The 22,917-nt window shown below is 41.7% G+C and overlaps 1 protein-coding gene across 6 annotated transcripts in view; it reads left to right on the top strand.

Moving 5' to 3' along the window:
- LOC126354670 (uncharacterized) overlaps positions 1 to 22,917 on the top strand; it is a 192,321-nt gene that overhangs the window by 36,361 nt on the left and 133,043 nt on the right. For all 6 annotated transcript variants that reach the window (XM_050004468.1, XM_050004467.1, XM_050004462.1 and 3 more), the window contains one exon: positions 17,571 to 17,750. In XM_050004468.1, the coding sequence (XP_049860425.1) occupies positions 17,571 to 17,750 (180 nt within the window). The remainder of the gene's footprint in view (positions 1 to 17,570; positions 17,751 to 22,917) is intronic.

The following is a 22,917-nucleotide window of genomic DNA, read 5'->3' on the forward strand; positions in this document are numbered from 1 at the left end:
CGTTTAATGAGCAGGAGTAATACTGCATACAACAAACACACACAATATGTGTTCCTATCCCCAGCATCCAGAGACTTAGCCTTCTCTCAGGTGACATGGAGTAGGGCAGAACTAGCCAAAAATATAGGCTGCCTCTTGCAGTTGTGGTGATAGCTTGTTCTCTTCGTGTCACCGAGAAGTGGAGTCATGTATCAGAGGTGAAACTTCCTGGCAGATTAAAACTGTGTGCCCGACCGAGACTCGAACTCGGGACCTTTGCCTTCCGCGGGTAAGTGCTCTACCATCTGAGCTACCAAAGCAAGACTCATGCCCAGTACTCACAGCTTTACTTCTGCCAGTATCTCGTCTCCTACCTTCCAAGGCAAAGGTCCCGATTTCGAGTCTCAGTCAGGCACACAGTTTTAATCTGCCAGTAAGTTTCATATCAGCGCATGCTCCGCTGCAGAGTGAAAACTCTCATTATGTATCAGAGGTGTTTGTGATATGCTTTTTGTCGTGCCAACATGGGCAATAGATGCATACTGTGTAGTTTTCTTCTGTATAGCTGAAATGCTTCAAGTATTTTGTTCTGGTATTTGATCATGATTACTCATTCATCGAATTTTGGAAGGATTGGATAGTATTCTTACTTCATGCCATCTGCAGTAAAAGTTGTTTCTTGTAGGGACCAGCAAGCTGCTGTCCCCGTTCTTTGCAGTGTGTGTGTGTGTGTGTGTGTGTGTGTGTGTGTGTGTGTGTGTGTGTGTGTGTGTGTGTGTGTGTGTGTGTGTGTGTGTGTGTGTGTGTGTGTGCGCGCGCGCGCGTGTTCCTAATCAATCATCATGAATTAAGTGTTTTGAAATATGTTGATTCCTCTGGAAGTCGTTTTGCAACACACACACACACACACACACACACACACACACACACACTCACACTCACTACATTCACCACAAACCATAGGGACATCAACTTGCTGGTCCTTATGAGAAACAACTTTTACTGCAGATGGCAGAAAGTAAGAATACTATCCGATACTTCCAACATTTAATGAATGAGTGATTATGGTCAAATAACAGAACAAAATACTTGAAGCACTTCAGCTATACAGAAGAATACTAAATAGTATGCATCTTCACTGTATTACCCATGATGGCACAATGAAAAGCATATCACAACCACCTCTAAATATACGATTCCACATCTCGGTGACACAAAGAGAACAAGCTATCACCACAACTGCAAGAGGCAGCCAATACTTCTAGCTAGTTTTGCCCTACTCCCTGTCACTTGAGAGAATGCTGCTGGAGACCTCAGGTTGCGAAAACAGCTGCCAAAGATCATCTCTTTGACAGCAGCACTGTACACAGCAGGTGGTGGGATTTCAGAAACACTGGAGGGCAGCAGCACAATGGCAGAAACATCTGAAAGCACTGGTTATTGCCTCGGCGCTTACGTTATAGTTGCTGAGATGCCCGGTTTGGCAAAAATTCTGAGCCAGTAGGTATGGGCAAGTGCCTGGATTTCAGCATTGGGTTCTGGCTTGAGCATGTATTGCTATACCTCCATGACTGGGATTCAAAATCCCCCTATCAATTTTTACTCAGCAGTTTTTATCCCTTTGGTTGTTTTTTGTTAGTTGGTACATCGCTCATCTCCCCCTATGGGTACAAGAGAATGGGATTATGCAGGGCTCCATACTGAGTATTACATTCATCACGACTTATGGACTAGGACCACTACTGGAAAACCTGTCACCCCTTCACTGCATGTTGACTACTTGTTTTTGGTATAGCTCTCAGTCTGTAGCCTTTGCTGAATGCCAGCACCCAGGTGCCATCCGAAGGGCCTCTGCTTGGACCCTGTCCCATAACTTCCAATTCTCTCTTGCGAAGACACAGGTCATGCATTTCTGTCATCACACCACAGTCCGTCCTTGTCCAGAGGTCTACTTGGGTACCAAGTCATGGACTTTGTTGCACAGTCCTGATTTTTGGGACTCTTCTTTAATAAAAAGCTGACATTGCTGCCCCACATTCATCAGCTTAATACTAGCAGCATGTGAAACTTGACTCTGCTTCCTTGCCCATGCCTCTTGGGGTGCAGATCACAGTACTCTCTTTCATATTTACTGGATCCTAGTCCCATACCAATATGACTATGGTTCCCAGGTTTATGACTTGGCAGAACCTTGTGCTTTGAAATTCTTGTGCCCAGTCCATCATTGTGGAGAGAGTTGCCTCTGGCACTTTCCATTCTAGTCCACTAGACAGTCTCCTTGCTGAAGTGGGTCCCACAGTACTTACTCTTGCTCTTTTATGCAATCATCATGCGTATCCCAAGGATTGAACTGGCCTATTATTGGCTTGAGAAGCAATTACTCACCCAACATTCACTTTGAAAATCTTACGTGTAAATTTGCAGGTGCAAAGAACAACTCTTTTGCTTACTTTCTTTGCCAGCTGCCGCATTCATTCCTTTTTACTCTATTCTAATTGCTTTTGTGTTCAGATAACTCATTTTCTACAGCAACCTATTTTCCATTTTAGGGGTAACACTCTAATGAATAGTGGCTGCTGTACCTCTTTAATGCTTGGACTACAATGGATCAGGGATGGGACTCCCGTGGGAGGGACAGCCTATATCTCCTGGCCCCACCCACTTGCTAACCTGATTAATTTTCTTGCCTTCTTGTATTATTGATGGTCCAACTGATGACCATTACATTCTTAGTCTTCTGATTTTTACTATTACAACTCACCCAGCTAGAAGGCATTCTTTACTCTGTAACTGTCTTTGCCTTTCATGTCAGGATGGCAGGGGATCCGTTGTGGGCGGAGCCTGAGAGATCCCACATCTTCTCTAATGTGTGGACTGGTCCTACCCATATGCTTTTACTTCTTCTTAAATTATTTCTCAGCTCTGGCATCAATATTGCATTTAATTCAAGCACTTTTGTAATCCAGTAAATTTCTTTCAAATGTCACCAACTGTAGGTGAAGTATGTCTTGACTAAAGGACTGATGACATTGCTGTCTAGTTTCTTAACCCCCAAGCAACAAATTTGGGTTTTTCTTACAAACTTGGTGATTTACTGATCAGTTACTCCTGAGAGCCTCCAAGATTCTGCAAGGATCATTTTCCTTCTTGATGGAGATTTAGGGCCATTTTCAAATTCACTTCATACAGTGAAACCTGGAGGATAGCAGGATAGATGCTGGGGCATTCATTTGAGCTTTCAAAGTGACTCGCTTCTCCAAAAGGTGAAAACAGTGATCTTATCATTGTGATATCAGATCACATGAACTGTTGGTTGTTTGATGTTTCAAATGCATACACTTTGGTTACATATTATTACACTGTGGGAACAACTCATTCTATGTAGATTGTGGCAGAGCATTACATGAGAATGCTCCATGTGGTCAAACAACTAGTTAGTCCATGAGACTAGTGAAGAGATACAATTTAATACTTCATTGGAAGTGGTAGCCTTACATATACACATAGATTTTAAGCATTGCAATACTTTCTACATCCAAAGGATTATCAGAATGTGTCGCCAAGCAATCTACAACAACCCACATTTTCTAATTTAAGTTTTTGTGTTTTAAATTCTGTGTCTCCCACTAATTTTAGCACAGCATATGATGCTTTGTCAGTTGTCAGAATATTGGTCTGTAGTCTCAGCTTTCTCTTGTGGACTCATTTTAACATTGCACAATGTTTTATGTGATAGTGACCACTTTGACTGCCCATTCTCTGCCGCAGTGATACCCCTCAGGATACTCTTCACACTGGAGGTTTAGAAATGCTGATTGATTTCTTTAAACCCTGCTATCCCCTCTCAAGACAAAAGTGAATTTATCCTCCGACATATGACAACTGTTATATTACATGCATCAGATGCAGTGATTCCTCTTGCCTCACAAGGGAAACTCCCCATCGCACTCCCCTCAGATTTAGTCTTAAGAAGGCCCAGTGGAAAACCCATCAAGAACTGAATGTGTATTAAGCATGAAAACAGGAAGAGGGTGTACTGACTGTGGGGAAAAAAAAGCTAAATAGAAACAGTGAATGGTCCAATCTCAAGATGTGTAGCATCGAGCATACTTTCTCAAGATGTGTAGCAGCGAGCGTACTTACGTAGCCATGTCATCATGGTTATGTGGGTACGATGTTGGACTGGGAAGGGGGATATCCATGTTCAAATCTCGCTCATGCCCCAATTATGAACTGTCCGTCCAGTTAGTGATGTGTCTGTTCACGGTATTCACATTTTTGTTTGTGTAGTGGTGTAACGTCCGTTTGCAAGGTGGTGTGAGAAAGGAAGTGCCAGGCACACATCCCTCCTATTTGTTCTACCCAAGTGCCACATGTTATGACTCTTGCATTCCGTTTTGGAAGTTTTGAAGCTTGAATTGTTTTGTGTGTGTGTGTGTGTGTGTGTGTGTGTGTGTGTGTGTGTGTGTGTGTGTGTGTGTGTGTGTGTGTGTGTGTGAGAGAGAGAGAGAGAGAGAGAGAGAGAGAGAGAGAGAGAGAGAGAGAGAGAGTGTGTGTGTGTGTGTGTGTGTGTGTGTGAGAGAGAGAGAGAGTGTGAGAGAGTGAGTGAGTGAGAGAGAGATCAATGCAGCATCTAGCCTGCTCTCACTATTCATCACATTTACTTCCAACGGTAAAATATTCTTACCATATGATATGTTCCGTAACCAATGTATAATATGACAGTTGCCAAGGCTTCAGAAGGAGAGAAGATAAGCGACCAGATGGAAAGTTAATAATTTCGTGAAAAAAAAAAAAAAAATTGGGGCATGAGCGAGATTTGAACACCAATCTCCTCCTTCGCAGTCCAATAACATGATAACATAACCACAATGCTGTAGGTACACAACTATACTTTTCAGTACACATTCTTCCTCTTTCCATTCTTGATCTGTTTCCAGTTTTTGATGGCGTATACACTAGGCCATCTTATGACTAAATCTTAGGCGAATGCAATGGGGAGTTTCCCCTGTCAGTTTCCCACTGCCATAAAACTCGGATAACATGAGGGGACAATGAATGAAAATTACCAAAAGGCAATATAGTGACATAATGTTTGTCAAGGAATGTACTTAACACTTTCAGAAGACTCAGCCCAGACCTGCTATCTAATTAAAGGAAACTCCAGGAAGAGTATTGGGAAAGATTAGTACTCACTCGTTAGTGGGAAAAACAACGCTGCGAGTACCACTCATCCTGCAGCATTCTATGGCACCACTCATTCTGACTCCCTATCATTTTTGATGAGCAACTAGCAGTGCAGTTTGCCTGAGCATTGGCATCAAAAAGTTACCGTCCTGCCCCTGACCCCTGCAAATCTGAGTGTATAGTATTTATCCAGCTTTCAGTTGTCAGCTTCTGCAAGCATACAATGACCAATAAAATAAATGTGAACTGTTCAGCATCTTAGTACAGTGCAAAGAGGCACCAGGCACTGATCACATACATGAGCAAATGACACAAAATTTATCCCTAAATTACAAACATATTCCTGCATTTTTAATCATGTTTGGCATTAGGATTAGTTCTTATCCCACTGGAATAAACAAAATATAGTTTCTGATTTTTGAACCAAGAAAGAACCCTCATGAGGTGAACAATGTCACACCAACTTTCTTTTTTTTATAAATGCTTTATGCTACTGTTAGACTAAATGATGAACTGGTGACTGGAACTCTTGTGACTGAAAGACCTCTATCCATATTTCTGTGTGGGGTTTGGAAAGGACAGTCAAGAAACAACCACATAATTAACTCTGAATCTGCCATTAGAATGACATCACCCATTATTATTCTTATTATTATTATTTATTTCTTATCTCAGACGTTATGTCTGGTCAGAAGTAGAAAGTGACGCGGACCTTGATCAAGCGTGACTTCCTTTTAACTGTACGGTATATGTTATATTGCATTTAGGAACTTTCGAGTAATTGAACATGTGTCAATAATTACGGATTTCTGTAGTTGTATATATAAGTTTGGATGTAGCTGTATTGCATTGATGTACTGGTGGATATTGTGTGGTATGACTCCTGTAGTTGATAGTATAATTGGTATAATGTCAACTTTATCCTCATGCCACATATCCTTGACTTCTTCAGCCAGTTGGATGTATTTTTCAATTTTTTCTCCTGTTTTCTTTTGTATATTTGTTGTATTGTGTATGGATATTTCGATTAGTTGTGTTAATTTCTTCTTTTTATTGGTGAGTATGATGTCAGGTTTGTTATGTGGTGTTGTTTTATCTGTTATAATGGTTCTGTTCCAGTATAATTTGTATTCATCATTCTCCAGTACATTTTGTGGTGCATACTTGTATGTGGGAACGTGTTGTTTTATAAGTTTATGTCGTAAGGCAAGCTGTTGATGTATTATTTTTGCTACATTGTCATGTCTTCTGGGGTATTCTGTATTTGCTAGTATACTACATCCGCTTGTGATGTGATCTACTGTTTCTATTTGTTGTTTGCAAAGTCTGAATTTATCTGTTGTGGTATTGGGATATTTAATAATATGCTTGCTGTAATATCTGGTGTTTATTGTTTGATCCTGTATTGCAATCATGAATCCTTCTGTCTCACTGTATATATTGCCTTTTCTTAGCCATGTGTTGGATGCGTCTTGATCGATGTGTGGCTGTGTTAGATGATACGGGTGCTTGCCATGTAGTGTTTTCTTTTTCCAATTTACTTTCCTCGTATCTGTTGATGTTATGTGATCTAAAGGGTTGTAGAAGTGCTTATGAAATTGCAGTGGTGTAGCCGATGTATTTATATGAGTGATTGCTGTGTGTATTTGGCCAGTTTCTGCTTGTTCTAGAAAGAATTTTCTTAAATTGTCTACCTGTCCATAATGTAGGTTTTTTATGTTGATAAATCCCCTTCCTCCTTCCTTTCTGCTTAATGTGAATCTTTCTGTTGCTGAATGTATGTGATGTATTCTATATTTGTGGCAGTGTGATCGTGTAAGTGTATTGAGTGCTTCTACGTCTGTGTTACTCCATTTCACTACTCCAAATGAGTAGGTCAATATTGGTATAGCATAAGTATTTATAGCTTTTGTTTTGTTTCTTGCTGCCAATTCTGTTTTCTGTATTTTTGTTAGTCTTTGTCTATATTTTTCTTTTAGTTCTTCTTTAATATTTGTATTATCTATTCCTATTTTTTGTCTGTATCCTAGATATTTATAGGCATCTGTTTTTTCCATCGCTTCTATGCAGTCGCTGTGGTTATCCAATATGTAATCTTCTTGTTTAGTGTGTTTTCCCTTGACTATGTTATTTTTCTTACATATGTCTGTTCCAAAAGCCATATTGATATCATTGCTGTCATCTTTGCTTCTGTCATCTTTAGTAATTGGTTGAGTTGTTGATTTGTTGCTGCCAGTAGTTTTAGATCATCCATGTATAGCAAATGTGTGATTTTGTGTGGGTGTGTTCCAGTAATATTGTATCCATAATTTGTATTATTTAGCATGTTGGACAGTGGGTTCAGAGCAAGGCAGAACCAGAAAGGACTTAATGAGTCTCCTTGGTATATTCCACGCTTAATCTGTATTGGCTGTGATGTGATATTATTTGGATTTGTTTGGATATTTTTCTTTTAGTTCTTCTTTAATATTTGTATTATCTATTCCTATTTTTTGTCTGTATCCTAGATATTTATAGGCATCTGTTTTTTCCATCGCTTCTATGCAGTCGCTGTGGTTATCCAATATGTAATCTTCTTGTTTAGTGTGTTTTCCAATTTTTCATTACTATGTTTAGGAACTGTATCAATTTAGGATCTACTTTGTATATTTCCAATACTTGTAGTAACCATGAGTGGGGTACACTATCAAAAGCTTTTCAGTAATCAATGTATGTGTAGTGTAGCGACCTTTGTTTAGTTTTAGCTTGATATGTCACCTCTGCATCTATTATCAGTTGCTCTTTACATCCTCGTGCTCCTTTGCCACAGCCTTTTTGTTCTTCATTTGTAATTTTGTTCTGTGTTGTATGTGTCATTAATTTCTGTGTAATGACTGAAGTTAATATTTTGTATATTGTTGGTAGGCATGTTATAGGGTGATATTCTTCTGGGTTTGCTGTGTCTGCTTGATCTTTAGGTTTCATATAAGTCATTCCATGTGTAAGTGTATCAGGGAATGTGTATGGGTCTGCAATGTAACTGTTAAATAATTTATATTAAAAACAAAGATTCCAAGACTTACCAAGCGGGAAAGCGCCGGTAGACAGGCACAATAAATAAAACACACAAACACACACACAGAATTTCTAGCTTTCGCAACCGACGGTTGCTTCTTCAGGAAAGAGGGAAGGAGAGGGAAAGATGAAAGGATGTGGGTTTTAAGGGAGAGGGTAAGGAGTCATTCCAATCCCGGGAGCGGAAAGACTTACCTTAGGGGGAAAAAAGGACAGGTGTACACTCGCGCGCGCGCCCACACACACACACATACACACACACACACACACACACACACACACATACACACACACACACACACACACACACACACACACAAGCAGACATTTGTAAAGGCAAAGAGTTCGGGCAGAGATGTCAGTCGAGGCGGAAGTACAGAGGCAAAGAAGTTGTTGAAGGACAGGTGAGGTATGAGCGGCGGCAACTTGAAATTAGCGGAGGTTGAGGCCTGGCGGATATCGAAAAGAGAGGGTATACTGAAGGGCAAGTTCCCATCTCCGGAGTTCGGATAGGTTGGTGTTGGTGGGAAGTATCCAGATAACCCGGACAGTGTAACACTGTACCAAGATGTGCTGGCCGTGCACCAAGGCATGTTTAGCCACAGGGTGATCCTCATTACCAACACGCACTGTCTGCCTGTGTCCATTCATGTGAATGGACAGTTATTTGCTGGCCATTCCCACATAGAAAGCGTCACAGTGTAGGCAGGTCAGTTGGTAAATCACGTGGGTGCTTTCACATGTGGCTCTTCCTTTGATCGTGTACACCTTCCGGGTTACAGGACTGGAGTAGGTGGTGGTGGTGGTGGTGGTGGTGGTGGTGGTGGTGGTGGTGGGAGGGTGCATAGAACAGGTTTTACACCGGGGGCGGTTACAATGGTAGGAGCCAGAGGGTAGGGAAGATGGTTTGGGGATTTCATAGGGATGAACCAAGAGGTTACGAAGGTTAGGTGGACTGCGGGAAGACACTCTTGGTGGAGTAGGGAGGATTTCATGAAGGAAGGATCTCATTTCGGGGCAGCACCTCACACTCCTACCTTCTACCTACTTCCTACTTCCTAAAATTCACAAACCCAAACATCCCGGCCGCCCCATTGTAGCTGGTTACCAAGCCCCCACAGAACGAATCTCTGCCTACGTAGATCAACACCTTCAACCAATTACATGCAGTCTCCCATCCTTCATCAAAGACACCAACCACTTTCTCGAACGCCTGAAATCCTTACCCAGTCTGTTACCCCCGGAAACCATCCTTGTAACCATTGATGCCACTTCCCTATACACAAATATACCGCACGTCCAGGGCCTCGCTGCAATGGAGCACTTCCTTTCACGCCGATCACCTGCCACCCTACCTAAAACCTCTTTCCTCGTCACCGTAGCCAGCTTCATCCTTACCCACAACTTCTTCACTTTTGAAGGCCAGACATACCAACAATTAAAGGGAACAGCCATGGGTACCAGGATGGCCCCCTCGTATGCCAACCTATTTATGGGTCGCTTAGAGGAAGCCTTCTTGGTTACCCAAGCCTGCCAACCCAAAGTTTGGCACAGATTCAATGATGACATCTTCATGATCTGGACTCACAGTGAAGAACAACTCCTGAATTTCCTCTCCAACCTCAACTCCTTTAGTTCCATCAGATTCACCTGGTCCTACTCCAAATCCCATGCCACTTTCCTTGACGTTGACCTCCATCTATCCAATGGCCAGCTTCACACATCCGTCCACATCAAACCGACCAACAAGCAACAGTACCTCCATTACGACAGCTGCCACCCATTCCATATCAAATGGTCCCTTCCCTACAGCCTAGGCCTTCGTGGCAAACGAATCTGCTCCAGTCCTGAATCCCTGAACCATTACACCAACAACCTGCAAACAGCTTTCGCATCCCGCAACTACCCTCCAGACCTGGTACAGAAGCAAATAACCAGAGCCACATCCTCATCCCCTCAAACCCAGAACCTCTCACAGAAGAACCCTAAAAGTGGCCCACTTGTGACAGGATACTTCCCGGGACTGGATCAGACTCTGAATGTGGCTCTCCAGCAGGGATACGACTTCCTAAAATCCTGCTCCAAAATGAGATCCATCCTTCATGAAATCCTCCCCACTCCACCAAGAGTGTCTTCCCGCCGTCCACCTAACCTTCGTAACCTCTTGGTTCATCCCTATGAAATCCCCAAACCACCTTCCCTACCCTCTGGCTCCTACCATTGTAACCGCCCCCGGTGTAAAACCTGTCCTATGCACCCTCCCACCACCACCACCACCACCACCACCACCTACTCCAGTCCTGTAACCCGGAAGGTGTACACGATCAAAGGAAGAGCCACATGTGAAAGCACCCACGTGATTTACCAACTGACCTGCCTACACTGTGACGCTTTCTATGTGGGAATGGCCAGCAAATAACTGTCCATTCACATGAATGGACACAGGCAGACAGTGTGTGTTGGTAATGAGGATCACCCTGTGGCTAAACATGCCTTGGTGCACGGCCAGCACATCTTGGTACAGTGTTACACCGTCCGGGTTATCTGGATACTTCCCACCAACACCAACCTATCCGAACTCCGGAGATGGGAACTTGCCCTTCAGTATACCCTCTCTTTTCGATATCCGCCAGGCCTCAACCTCCGCTAATTTCAAGTTGCCGCCGCTCATATCTCACCTGTCTTGCAACAACTTCTTTGCCTCTGTACTTCCGCCTCGACTGACATCTCTGCCCGAACTCTTTGCCTTTACAAATGTCTGCTTGTGTCTGTGTATGTGCAGATGGATATGTGTGTGTGTGTGTGTGTGTGTGTGTGTGTGTGTGTGTGTGTGTGTGTGTGTGCACGCAAGTGTACACCTGTCCTTTTTTCCCCCTAAGGTAAGTCTTTCCGCTCCCGGGATTAAAATGACTCCTTACCCTCTCCCTTAAAACCCACATCCTTTCGTCTTTCCCTCTCCTTCCCTCTTTCCTGAAGAAGCAACCGTCGGTTGCGAAAGCTAGAAATTCTGTGTGTGTGTGTTTGTGTGTTTTATTTATTGTGCCTGTCTACAGGCGCTTTCCCGCTCGGTAAGTCTTGGAATCTTTGTTTTTAATATTTTTTTCGCATGTGGAAGTTTCTTTCTATTTTATTTACATCATTATGTTAAATAATTTAGTTAGGTGTGAATATGTTGAGGTGATCTTCTTTAGCCAGAAATTTGCTATTTTATCTTTTCCAGAGGCTTTCCAATTGTGAGTAGAATTAATTGCTTTGATGACTTCATGTTGCAAAATTATCACTTCAGGCATTTGTGGTATCATCTAGTATGTGGCTGTTTCTGCTTCTATCCACCGTGCATGCCTGTTATGTTGTAACGGGTTTGACCATATGTTGCTCCAGAAGTGTTTCATGTCTGTTATGTTTGGTGGATTGTCTATTTTAATGTGTGTGTTATCTATTGTCTGGTAAAATTTCTTTTGGTTTGTGTTGAATGTTTGGTTTTGTTTCCTTCTATTTTCACTTTTTTTGTATATTCTAAGTCGTTTGGCCAATGCTTGTAATTTCTGCTTCTTTTCATCTAATTGCTCTATCGCTTCTTGTTGTGAGATTTTACCTAACCTTTTCGTTTTTTTTCTGACAATTGATGTCTTATAAATTGTGTTAGCTGTCCAATGTTTTTTCTCAGTTTTTCTATTCTGATCTGTAGCCTGTGTTGCCATGCTGGTTTTGTGGTTTTTTTCTGTGTGTTGGTTGGTTCTGATCTCTGCCTAGTGTGTATATTTAGTGTAGTGAGTGCTCCTATATAAACCAGTAGTTGTAACTCTTCCATAGTTGTGTTTTCATTTATTTTGTTGTGTATGATTGTGTTGATAGTTTTTATTGTTGTTTCGACTTGTGGGTTATTTGGCGATCTATGCGAGAATGGTCTAATGTCTGTATTTGTGTCTTTGTATTCTATATATGTCAGCTGAATTTTTTCTTCTATATCTAACATGTGTGTCACTTCGTGTTCTATTTGTACTTGTTCTGGTGGCAGTCTTAAGATTTCGTTTTCCTCCGATTGTTTAATTGATGTGTGTTGTTGTTTGTTTGTTTGCTCTGGGATGTTTGAGTCCATTACTGTATTTTCTTCTTCTTCTGATTGCACATTATTTTGTTCCAGTATTTGTTGTATTTGTTGTTTGATGTTTTCTAATTCTGACTGGGGTATCCTGTTATTTTTGGTTATTACACGGATCTGATCAGCTAGTCGTTGTTCTGTTAAACATTTTAATTCTGGGTCTCTGGTAATAAATGTTGTGTATACTTGAGATCTGTATCCAGTTGTGTTGGTTCCTGGTTTGTTGCTTGGTAATAACAGAACATGAGGTGTCGATTAACTTCATCTGACCGTCTCATCCTCTGTCTTTGTTTTCCTTCTAGGGTGGTTGCAGGAAGCATATCCTGCAAAACACCTCTATTTGGATTTAAATCTTTTCCAGTTGGCTAGCAGTGTCGTTACCATTGTGGGCAGGCATAGGGTTCAAGTGTCGTCCCTGACCATGACGGCGCTTGTCTGAGGCTTCTTTAGTTGTGTCCTGAACCAACTAATCACACTAAAAGGGTGGTTAGCCCTATTAGTGGTTTGTTCTTTTCGTCGCCTTTTACGACTGGCAGAACATACCGGAGGCCTATTCTTTTCCCGGGCTTCCACGGGGACTTTTCCCGGGCCTCCACGGGAATTATTATTATTATTATTATTATTATTATTATTATTATTATTATTATTATTTTGAATGGCTCAATGGCATGGTGCGAGCGTTTCAATTGGACACCACTTTGAGGACTTATCCAATAACCCCTTGGGGAAAGTGGACTTAATTCTTTAATGTGAAATCTGAACTATGTGTCATTTCTTTACATTGTTGGAGGTTGAAGGCTAGGTTAAAGGAGTCATGAAAAAGTATCTGTGGTTCAATCGGAATGAACTCCCACAATCTCTCAGTTTCCAAGCATGTTCTTTACCACTAGGCCACCAGGTGCGATCTAATAGCACTTAAGACTTTTAGAGGCTGTGTTGATGTTTTTTGCCCTATTACATGTTTTCAAATGGGAGTATTGTACATGTTCCTACAGGGTGCTGTAAGAAACGTCCAGTTGTGACCACTCGCCCATGGCATTCAGTTCACCATTTGAGAAATGCATGTAATGCGGTCAGTGAAGAGTTCTCCCAGAGTCGATCCTCTATAAAACGAGTTACGCAATGTAGTGGAGGTACACTACTTTTTAGGTCTAGTTTTTGATGCTAAGAAAGCATAGCGACTTGATATGCACTATCTTAAACAAGTGCCAAACAAAACTTAATCTTCTGTGCTGTGATTGCGCCACTGTTTGGTGACTATATAAAGTTCTTGTCCTATCCCCTCATTGCTATACTTTTAAGATGCAGTTCATCACTGTAGTTTCGGACTTGAAATTAGTGCGTATCAGATGAGCCATGTAGGTATCATCCTGAGAGACGGGCATACCCCCTTTCGAATTCGATGGCTCGAACTATTTCTTAACTGACCTGCCCATGTACTTCATCTAAAAAAAAAAAAAAAAAAATCTGAACCACGATATTTTCTTCCTGGCCAAAGGGTATGATGCCCACAAATACACCTCTATGCAATGTCCTGTACAATCCCGGTGTACAATCCAAACTCTCCAAACTACGTGTGACATTTTGAATCTTTTCACAATTGTCTTCACAAACACCCCTGATAAAGTCTCTTGCCCATAACTTTTTATATATCTATCCTTCAGTCCTAAAGACATGACAGCCATACCTATTCTACAATGATTGTTTCATGCTATGCTGAGTTCAGAAATAAGCTAAGGATCATGTTGATTACTGTGCAGGCTATGCATCCCCCCTCCCCCCATATACAATACACACACACACACACACACACACACACACACACACAGGTGACCATGGGAATGTAGTATCTTTACTGCAAAATTAGTTACTGAAAAGGACACCCTTGTCCTGATTTGTGGATGCCCCTATTCAATTACTCTTCATATCTTGGAATAGAGAGTAGTATGCCATTACTGCCATGAACAAGCTGTGCACCATATGAGTCTAGAATGGCATGTGAGGTGTCTTGCAGAATTTTGCGTCCTGCCGAGGATCTGTAACTCAGCCATGTGAGGCTAACTACTGAGGAGCTACTTGACTGATTAGCAGTGGTTTGCAGGTCAAGAAACATGACAGTGGCCAGGAGAGCTGTTTTCTTACCCCCTGCCCCTCCACACTGTGTTCAGTGATGCAATTGACAGGGGATGACATAGGTATTGACCTATCTATGACTAGAAGGTAGAACTTTACTCCCACCCCCTTTTGTACCACATCTGAATGACACATGAATGCATTCTTAAACATTCCACTCCCATCTTCTTGTGTTGGTAGTGCCCTCAATGTAATTCTTGTTTGCCATATCCCACCCATAATGAACACTACAGTGCCTAAGTAACCTCACCACACCTAAACTATCAATGGTAAATATTATACATGCAGCCCAAAGTGTACGCTAAAGGCAGGTGCACGGATGATATTATTGGTTGGTGTGTCACATAGTGCACTGCTCCTTGCCATTGTGCATTGTGTGACCAGCCTTCTCCTTATGTGTGCACCACTACAGTGGACTAAATTTTAATAGATTGCCTCACTTTTACCATGGTAAGGTGAACTTCAAAGACAGCCAGCTCATTACCTTCAGTTTTAGCTGATGAAGTCCACGCAAAAATCCTAGTTTTACATTTTTTCCTACAGTGCAGCTTATATTATCTTATCTTAAGGCGGATAATATAATCTTGCCCATCTCCAGACAGAGGTGGGTGTGGCTGGTCGTATCCCACTTCAGTTTCAGCCCCGGAGGACTTCCAGCTATCCATGGCTAACAGGATAAACTCTTGATTCATTTATGCTTTACATTCCTCAAAAATCTAATCCCAGGGTGTCACCTGACTTCCTCTTGCCATTTTGTTGACCCTGCTAACTTTTATGATGAAGGGAATGCTTCCAATTCAGTGTGTAGTAGATACTGCCCTCATCCCATGATGAATGATGGGAGGCCTTCAACTGTTTACGGACACTATTTCCTATCCATCCTATGGCACTTTCTTCTCCTTATGTAACTGGTGTTATCCTTCCCCCTGTCCACTTACTTTTTCCATCCCAGATGGAAATACAGAGGGTTGATGTAGCTCACCATCTGGTTTCTTTTGAAACAATTTTATTGAGATTACACTCACTGGAAGGGGGAAAAAAAAAAAAAAAACCTTAAAGTGTAAAGCTCATCATACTAAAACATTGACTTATTTGTTCTACCGAAAATGTGTTTTCTCTGTAGGATGTAATTATCTTGCCACTCACACCAGTCACTCAGGTACTCTCTCTCTGTTTCTATATCATAGTACTGTCACACTTCGTAACTGTTGACTGTTATCTTCCTCTGTGCTTCCCCACCTATGCTAATTCAGTGACTGTTGTGTGCTAGAACTGCTGTCAACCGATACTACTTTTGTAAAGTAGTTGACCATAGTAGAAAGTAATGAATGATCTTCCATGAAATTGCACTGCTTTACAATACAAACAAAACATAAAACAAGCAGTAAAGAATTACAGTTGTAATAAGAATAAAAACCGAGTGCCCATTTGGCTGTATATATGTTAAATGAGACTGTGGTGAATTTCCAGATACATCTTCTATTGTGAATAAATTGTGGCTTACCTTGTGTATTTCTGGCACTGGCACTGATTAATATAACTGCAAAGTAACCCATAAACAAATATACATTATGAAAGAAACTGAGTTGATATATGAATCATTTCAGTGCTTCTCTCTTGGGTAATTTGAATTTAGCTGCTTGTTTTTGTGCACAAATATAACATACCTAATTGTGAGTGATAACCTGGTTTTTACTGTGGCATCCAAACATCACAGCTGACAAATTGTTAACTGCTTTTGGAATGTAACGTCTCACAATATTTTAATTAAGAGTGTTGAAAATAGCCATTTGCAAACGTATAGGATCATTGACCATGATCAGCTGTCTTGTTTTTGCTATCAAACCGATGATGTTCCATACTTTGCATTGTTGTAGTTCTGCAGTCTTCAGCCACTAATCAGGTCGTCTCTGGAGCAAATAACTTTACTGAAAATTAATGTAACTCAGAACACAGCAACATCATACTGCGTGGCAACAAGAAATGGCTCAAATACTTTGTGAAATATATGGATGGGATCCAGTGAGATGTTTCGTAAAACACAAAATTGTCATTACCAGCAATGTACACCCACATAATTATTTATTGTAGCTGGCAGGGAACAATTGATTCAAAGCTTTCAGTTTCATAACATTAATTTTTGCTATGTCCTCTACAAATTGTAGTTCAAATGTGTTTTCACAGTTCTGAATTCATCTGCTGAGCATGAATGTCCATGTAACAGTTGCTTTTCTGTAGAAACCATTCCCTCATCTGCCACAGTCCACCTTCCTCCTTTCTTCTCACTGATGAATAAATAACTATTAACTTTTCTGGCAGTCTCTCATATTACTCTGTCGACCCATACTTCTTTCAAGAGTCCCAGCAATTCTGGTTCTTCCAGTGTCTTCATTCCTTAGTTGATAATCTTTTGTATTGACATTTCAGCTCATTTTTCTTTCTTTCATCTTCCTACATAAATTACAGAATTTACAATGATGTTGCATAAAACACAACAGAATGCATATTTGGAGATAACATAATATTCCTTTAATTCTAAGCTTCATCTTAGGATTTCTATTTAAAAACAATAAAACACACATTGCCAGTACACCAAACCAGCATTACAGTCACGGGTAATAGATGAAAAGTTCCTATTCAAACTGATCTTACAGGAAAGTAAGTCTGTTGCAGTACCAAGAAAAAATTTTACTTGCAGATTTTTTTTCTCTCCACTAATACTACTGTTGAGTGGTATTGAAGAACTTCGCAGGTTATCCTGTACACATCTACCATATTTACCATATGAAGCACTTCTGCAAAAATTTCTGTTATCTTTTAAAGAAGTCATCACTATTTTTTGAGCAGTTCTTTTTGCCACCCACAGTGTAGCCGCTGTAGCTGAAAGGATGAACATTTTCTGCTCATACACACCATATCTACACTCTAAGGTGATAACTGACAGTAAATGTGCATAAATGCAAATGTCTTTAGATAGATTACCAACTTGTTTTGGAGCTGGCTCAGGTTTCTGTCTTGCGTGTGTTGTAAATAAGTAGTTGACTTTTTTATGTGCCAGTTCACTTTTTTGTGTTTTAACTCAATTAAAATGATATTCTGTAAAATTTGTTTGTAGGTTGGGTGCCAGGAATCTAATGGATTGCTCTTATCAATGGTTGCAGTCCTCCATTCCCAGTTGAGTTGTAAGGTTGAGATGGCATCTGACTCGGTCACTTATTCAGCTTTAGTCATTAAAGTAGTTGTCAGTGCATTGGCAGCTGATGTGGCAAGTTGGCTTTCCCGACATCAGACGAAGGTAATAAATAAAATAAAGTAAGTGGGGTTGTTGTGAAACACTTTAATTAAAAAACATTGAAAGCTGTAGCTTTTGTTAGTTTTTCAGTGACTAAAGAAGAGATTACATGCTACATATGCTAAGATGTATTAACTACCTGTGAATGTGTACCGTCCAAACTATCATTTGGTGTGTGCTGTAAGGCATATATGAAGCAGAATCTCTCTTACTTTGCTGTCATGATCATTATGTGAGATCCATGTAATAGTAGGATGTAATATGTTTCTTGGCTAATATTTGAATGCGTCATTTGGAAATTTTGAGAGTAAAGTTTCATTTTCTTCCTTTGCCTTTGATCAAACCTTAGTAAGGCTCCTATACTGATAAACAATAATCTCTTGGCGGTGGTACAAGGGTTATATAAGCAACCTCCTTGTGAGATGTACTACATTTTCTTCAGCTAGATTTTTTTGGTCTTTTCACTATAAATTACACTGGACACACACCACTAGTTCATATCAATAGTTACAGATCTGCCTTTATATCAATGTATTTCCATCTCACATTGAACTTCAGAGCAAATAATTATTCTCAATTCTGTTCAGAGAATCGATGTGAAACTTAGCACTCTTCATGTCAAAATGTTTTCTATCCAGTTACACATGACTCAAAACAGTTATGGACCACATGAGATATTATACATCCAATTAAGCTGTTGTGGTCTTCAGTTCAAAGACCGGTTTGATGTAGCCCTTCATGCTGTCATCTCCTGTGCAATCCTCATCATCTCTTAACCAGTGCTGCAGCTTACATGCATTTGAATCTGCTTACTGTAAAGTCTGCCTCTAAACCTCCCCCACTCCCAAAAAAAAAAAAAAAAGAAAAACACCTCCACTGCCCTGCCCCCCTCCCACCCCTTACCCACATGCGTGAAAACAAACACGCACACACACACACACACACACACACACACACACACACACACACACACACACAGAGAGAGAGAGAGAGAGAGAGAGAGAGAGAGAGAGAGAGAGAGAGAGAGAGAGAGAGAGAGGGGGGGGGGGGGGGGGGGGGATGTGTCCTATCAACCGAATCCAAATCCTATCTTTTAATTACGTTGCACCATAACTTTTTTTTTTCCCCAGTAGCATAGCTTACTGCTTATCAACAACATTTCACTTATGAACATGGCTGCATACAAGACAAATAACTTCAGAGAAGTCTTCCTAGCACTTTGATTTGGTTTGGCAAGAAAGCTTAAACAGCTTAGGTCTAAACCGCCACTGCCCGCACCGAAACAGAGCTTATTGTGTGGTATCACTCCCTGTATATGTAGTAAAGCTAACAAAGGCCCTTAAATAGTGCAAGGAGTCCCTTCACCAGTTTTTTGTTAGACACAATTTCTTCAGTGCCAGTTGTCCCAAATATTCTGTATCTTATGCTGTCCAACGCCATGCATTCAAAGATAAGGTGTGATGCAGTTTCTTCACTCTCATCCCCTCATCACAGGTCCTACATTAGGGTCTTGGTGTTTTATGAAATTCCCATGGCCGGTTATCAGTCTAGTCATGAGTTTCATCTCTTTCCTGCTCAGTCCCATGATTACAGAGCTTCTTCTAAAACATGGCTTGGGCATCATTACCTTACCATGTTTTTGTTTATGGAGCTTGATCCAATATTATACGTAATGTTTCCTAAGCCAGTTCCATAGTTCTAGTTTGATCATAACCTTGGTAATTGTCAGGACAGCTTCCGGTCCAATAAATGGAGTCGTTGTCCCCATCCTAGCCAATCTGTTGGCTTTTTCATTGCCACAGATCCTTACGTGGCCAGGGACGCACACTAGGTTCACCCTGTGATGTTCTTCAGCAATTTTAGATCTTGTTGTAAGAGCTGCCAGTAATTTTAGGGCTGCCTGGCTGTCTGAATAGATGTAGACGCTACAGTCCTTGTAGCACTTATGCATATTCTCCTCCACACGTGCCCTGGTTGCTTTAATTTCAGCTTGGAATACAGAGACCAGTTTTCCTAGAGAGATGATGCCTGCCAGTCTTGGCTGAACCCCATACTCCCCTGCTGCAACGCCTTGGTCTGATTTCGACCCATCAGTGAACCAAACCATGTCCCCTGTACGGTGCCGAACTGTGTTTTTTTTTTTTTTTTTTTCCTCCACTGCTCCCTGCTTCCAATTATTATGTTGCAACACTTTTTGGAGCAGTTGGGAGTTGTTATATAGTCAGCAGGCATTTCCCCAGCCTTTCCTATATTTACCTCAGTCACTATGTTAGTGAGTGATTCTGGATATCCCAGTGAGATCCAGTTTTTGCCAGTTTTAAGTCTTTAAGCACCAGCTGCTACCTTCATCTTTACCAAAAGGTGTAGTGGAGGCATGTTCAGCATGGCTTCCATTCCAGCAGTTGGCATGCTACTAATTATGCCTGTTATGGTTAGGCAGGCCAGTCTCTGCACCTTAGCAAGCTCCTTAGGTCTAACCACCGTGGTGTATATCCAGTGCATACCTCTGGGGATTAGGCCCCAGTTTTTACCACAAACCCTTCTGGTACTCACTGCAGTACTTTTCGCCTTGGAGCAGATGCTCTTAATGTGAGGGGGTCCATGTTAGTTTCTCATCTAAGGTTAGCCCTAGATATTTCACTATCCCCTTCACAGGTTGAGTTTCATTGAAGAGCTTTAGATTCCAACTTGAGTGTTGGATATGCCTCTTCATAAATGGCACCACAACAGTCTTCTTAGCATTAACCCTCAGATCCTGTTTAATGCACCAGTCTTGCACAATGTCCGATCCTCCCCGTGCCATGTTTCTAACTGTGTCAGTAAATTTGCCATTTATTACTATGACAAGGTCATCTGTCTATCCTGGGCAGAGGCATTTACTGGAATTTAGTTCCACAATAAAGGGACAGAGCTCCTCCTTGTGGGCAACCTCTAGTGGTGTTAATTACCATATTTTTGTTCATCATGGTAGCTTCTACCTTCCTTCTTTTAAGCATAGCCCTGGTCCACCTAGGTCATGCACTTCTGCTGCCTTTATCATGGAATTTAAAGTCGTGTTACTGAAGGCCCCCTCGATATCCAGGAAGATGCAGAGGGCTATTTCTTGGAAGTGAAGTGCTTTCTCCACCCTCCCAATGAGTTGATGGAAAGCTGTCTTGCATGATTTACCTGGTTGATATGCATGTTGGTGTGAATGTAGAGGGGCCGTAATTAGCCTCCTCTCCCCAATGTATACATTAACCAGTTTTTCCAATGTTTAGAGAATGGAGGAGGATTGACTGATCGGCCTCATATCCTTGGCCTTGGTATGATCAACTCTCCCTGGCTTTGGAGTGAGGACAACCTTCACTGCCCACTAAGCATTGGGAATGATTCCTACTGCAAGCTAACCCTGAATAAACTGCATAGGACTCTTATGAGATTCTCTCCTGCCTGTTGCAGGAGAGCTGGAAAGATTCAATCTGAGCCAGGAGACTTGAATGGTTGTTCCCATTGCCCATTGTATTTTATTGAAGTCCATGCCCTCCTTGGCTGATTCCCAGTCCTCTCTCTGAGTGCCTGAGAACCATTGTGTGTCTGGGATCACATTCTGTTCTGTGTTGTCTAGCAGAGCATATTGAGAAGAGTGAGTTTTGAGGTGGAGTTCCAGCATTTCATGTGCTGTCTTTGTACATTCCCCATCCTCCTTCCTCAACACCCCTATTGGCTTGGTTGGTACTTTAGTGAGGATTCTATGAGGTCTGGCTTGAGCAGCCATGCTCTCCAATTCCTCACAGAATGCCTTTCAGGATGCCTTGTTTGCTTGTCTGATTGCAAGGTTGTAGTTGACAAGAGTCTCACGATATTTTACCCATTGTCCTTTACGTCTTGCAAGGTTAAACAGTCTTTGTACCTGTTTTCTTTGCCTTTCCAAGCTATTATTTCACTAAGGCACACTTCTATTTGTGCACTTCTTGGTGATTGTGCAGTTGTCCTGATAAGAGGTCACTATGACAGAGGTAACAGCCTCTGCTACTTCGTCAAACTCTACTTAACTCCTTATTGAGGTTTTAACTTCAGATAAGCCTAAGTAAAGGTCCCTCCTATATGTCTACCAGTCTGTTTTCCTGCGATTCCTATAGGTCATGGTCTGTCTGATTCCCATTTCAACCTTGAATTTAATGTATGTGTGGTCTGATGAGGATGGCTCTAACACCACATGCCTTTGTTTGACTTAGCTGCCCTTCATCATGGAACCAAAGGTTATGCCAATTATTTCTTCCCTTCTGCTATTCCTGAATGTAGGTTCATTGCCCCTATTCAGGGCCTCCAAACTATTAGCTAAAAGAAATTCAAGAAGGTACTCACCTCTACTGTTAGTGTCCTTGCTGCCCCACACTAAGTTGTGGGCATTGGCGTTACATCCCACCAACAGCTGGACACCTTGCCGATGGCAAACCTCTACAGTCTCCTCACCTCCAGAGGAGGAGGAGGAGAGCTGTCTTCATAAGGAAGGTATGTGAGGCCAATACAGTTTCTCTTGTGATACCTTCCTCATGTTGCTGCAGTCTAATGGTCACTAGGTCCCCGGAGCAGAAATCCATCACTGGCATGAAAGAAATTCCATTTCGTATATAGATGCATGTTCTGGAGTTTCTTAGATTTCTAGCATAAATCAGCTTAGCTCCATTGCATCTGAGGCCCAATACTCCCCGTTTATATAAATAGGGTTTTTGTATAAGGGCCATGTCCACTTCTTGCTTTCCCAAGCAGCAGCTCAGGGCAGCAGAGGCCCCTTTACTGTGCTGCAGATTAATCTGCAGCACCTCCAGAACAGAGTCCTAGGAGAGACATCCATAAGGATATTTGGTACCCGTATTGATACCTTTGTGGTCTTATGAAGCTCTGCTGCCGTCTTGGCCTGCAGCTTCACATCTTCCCACGGGGATATTATGGGCACCTTGTCCTTAAGCCATTCCATCGTGTGCACCCCCCTCACAGACAAAACTGAGGGCACCACAATCTAGATCAACCCTCCTGAAATTGGGTCCTGGACCAGCGCCTCCCCCCTCCCCCCCCCCCCCCCCCCCCCTGCCCCCAATCTTTTCAAAGATGGCCATCTGTACGAGTTCCTCCTGCTGCGAGGTGATGGCCACCAGTGGATAGCCTTCCTGGATAACTGCCATCTTAG

The sequence above is a fragment of the Schistocerca gregaria genome, chromosome 3, assembly GCF_023897955.1.
Source record: "Schistocerca gregaria isolate iqSchGreg1 chromosome 3, iqSchGreg1.2, whole genome shotgun sequence".
In the NCBI taxonomy this organism is placed as follows: Eukaryota; Metazoa; Arthropoda; class Insecta; order Orthoptera; family Acrididae; genus Schistocerca; species Schistocerca gregaria.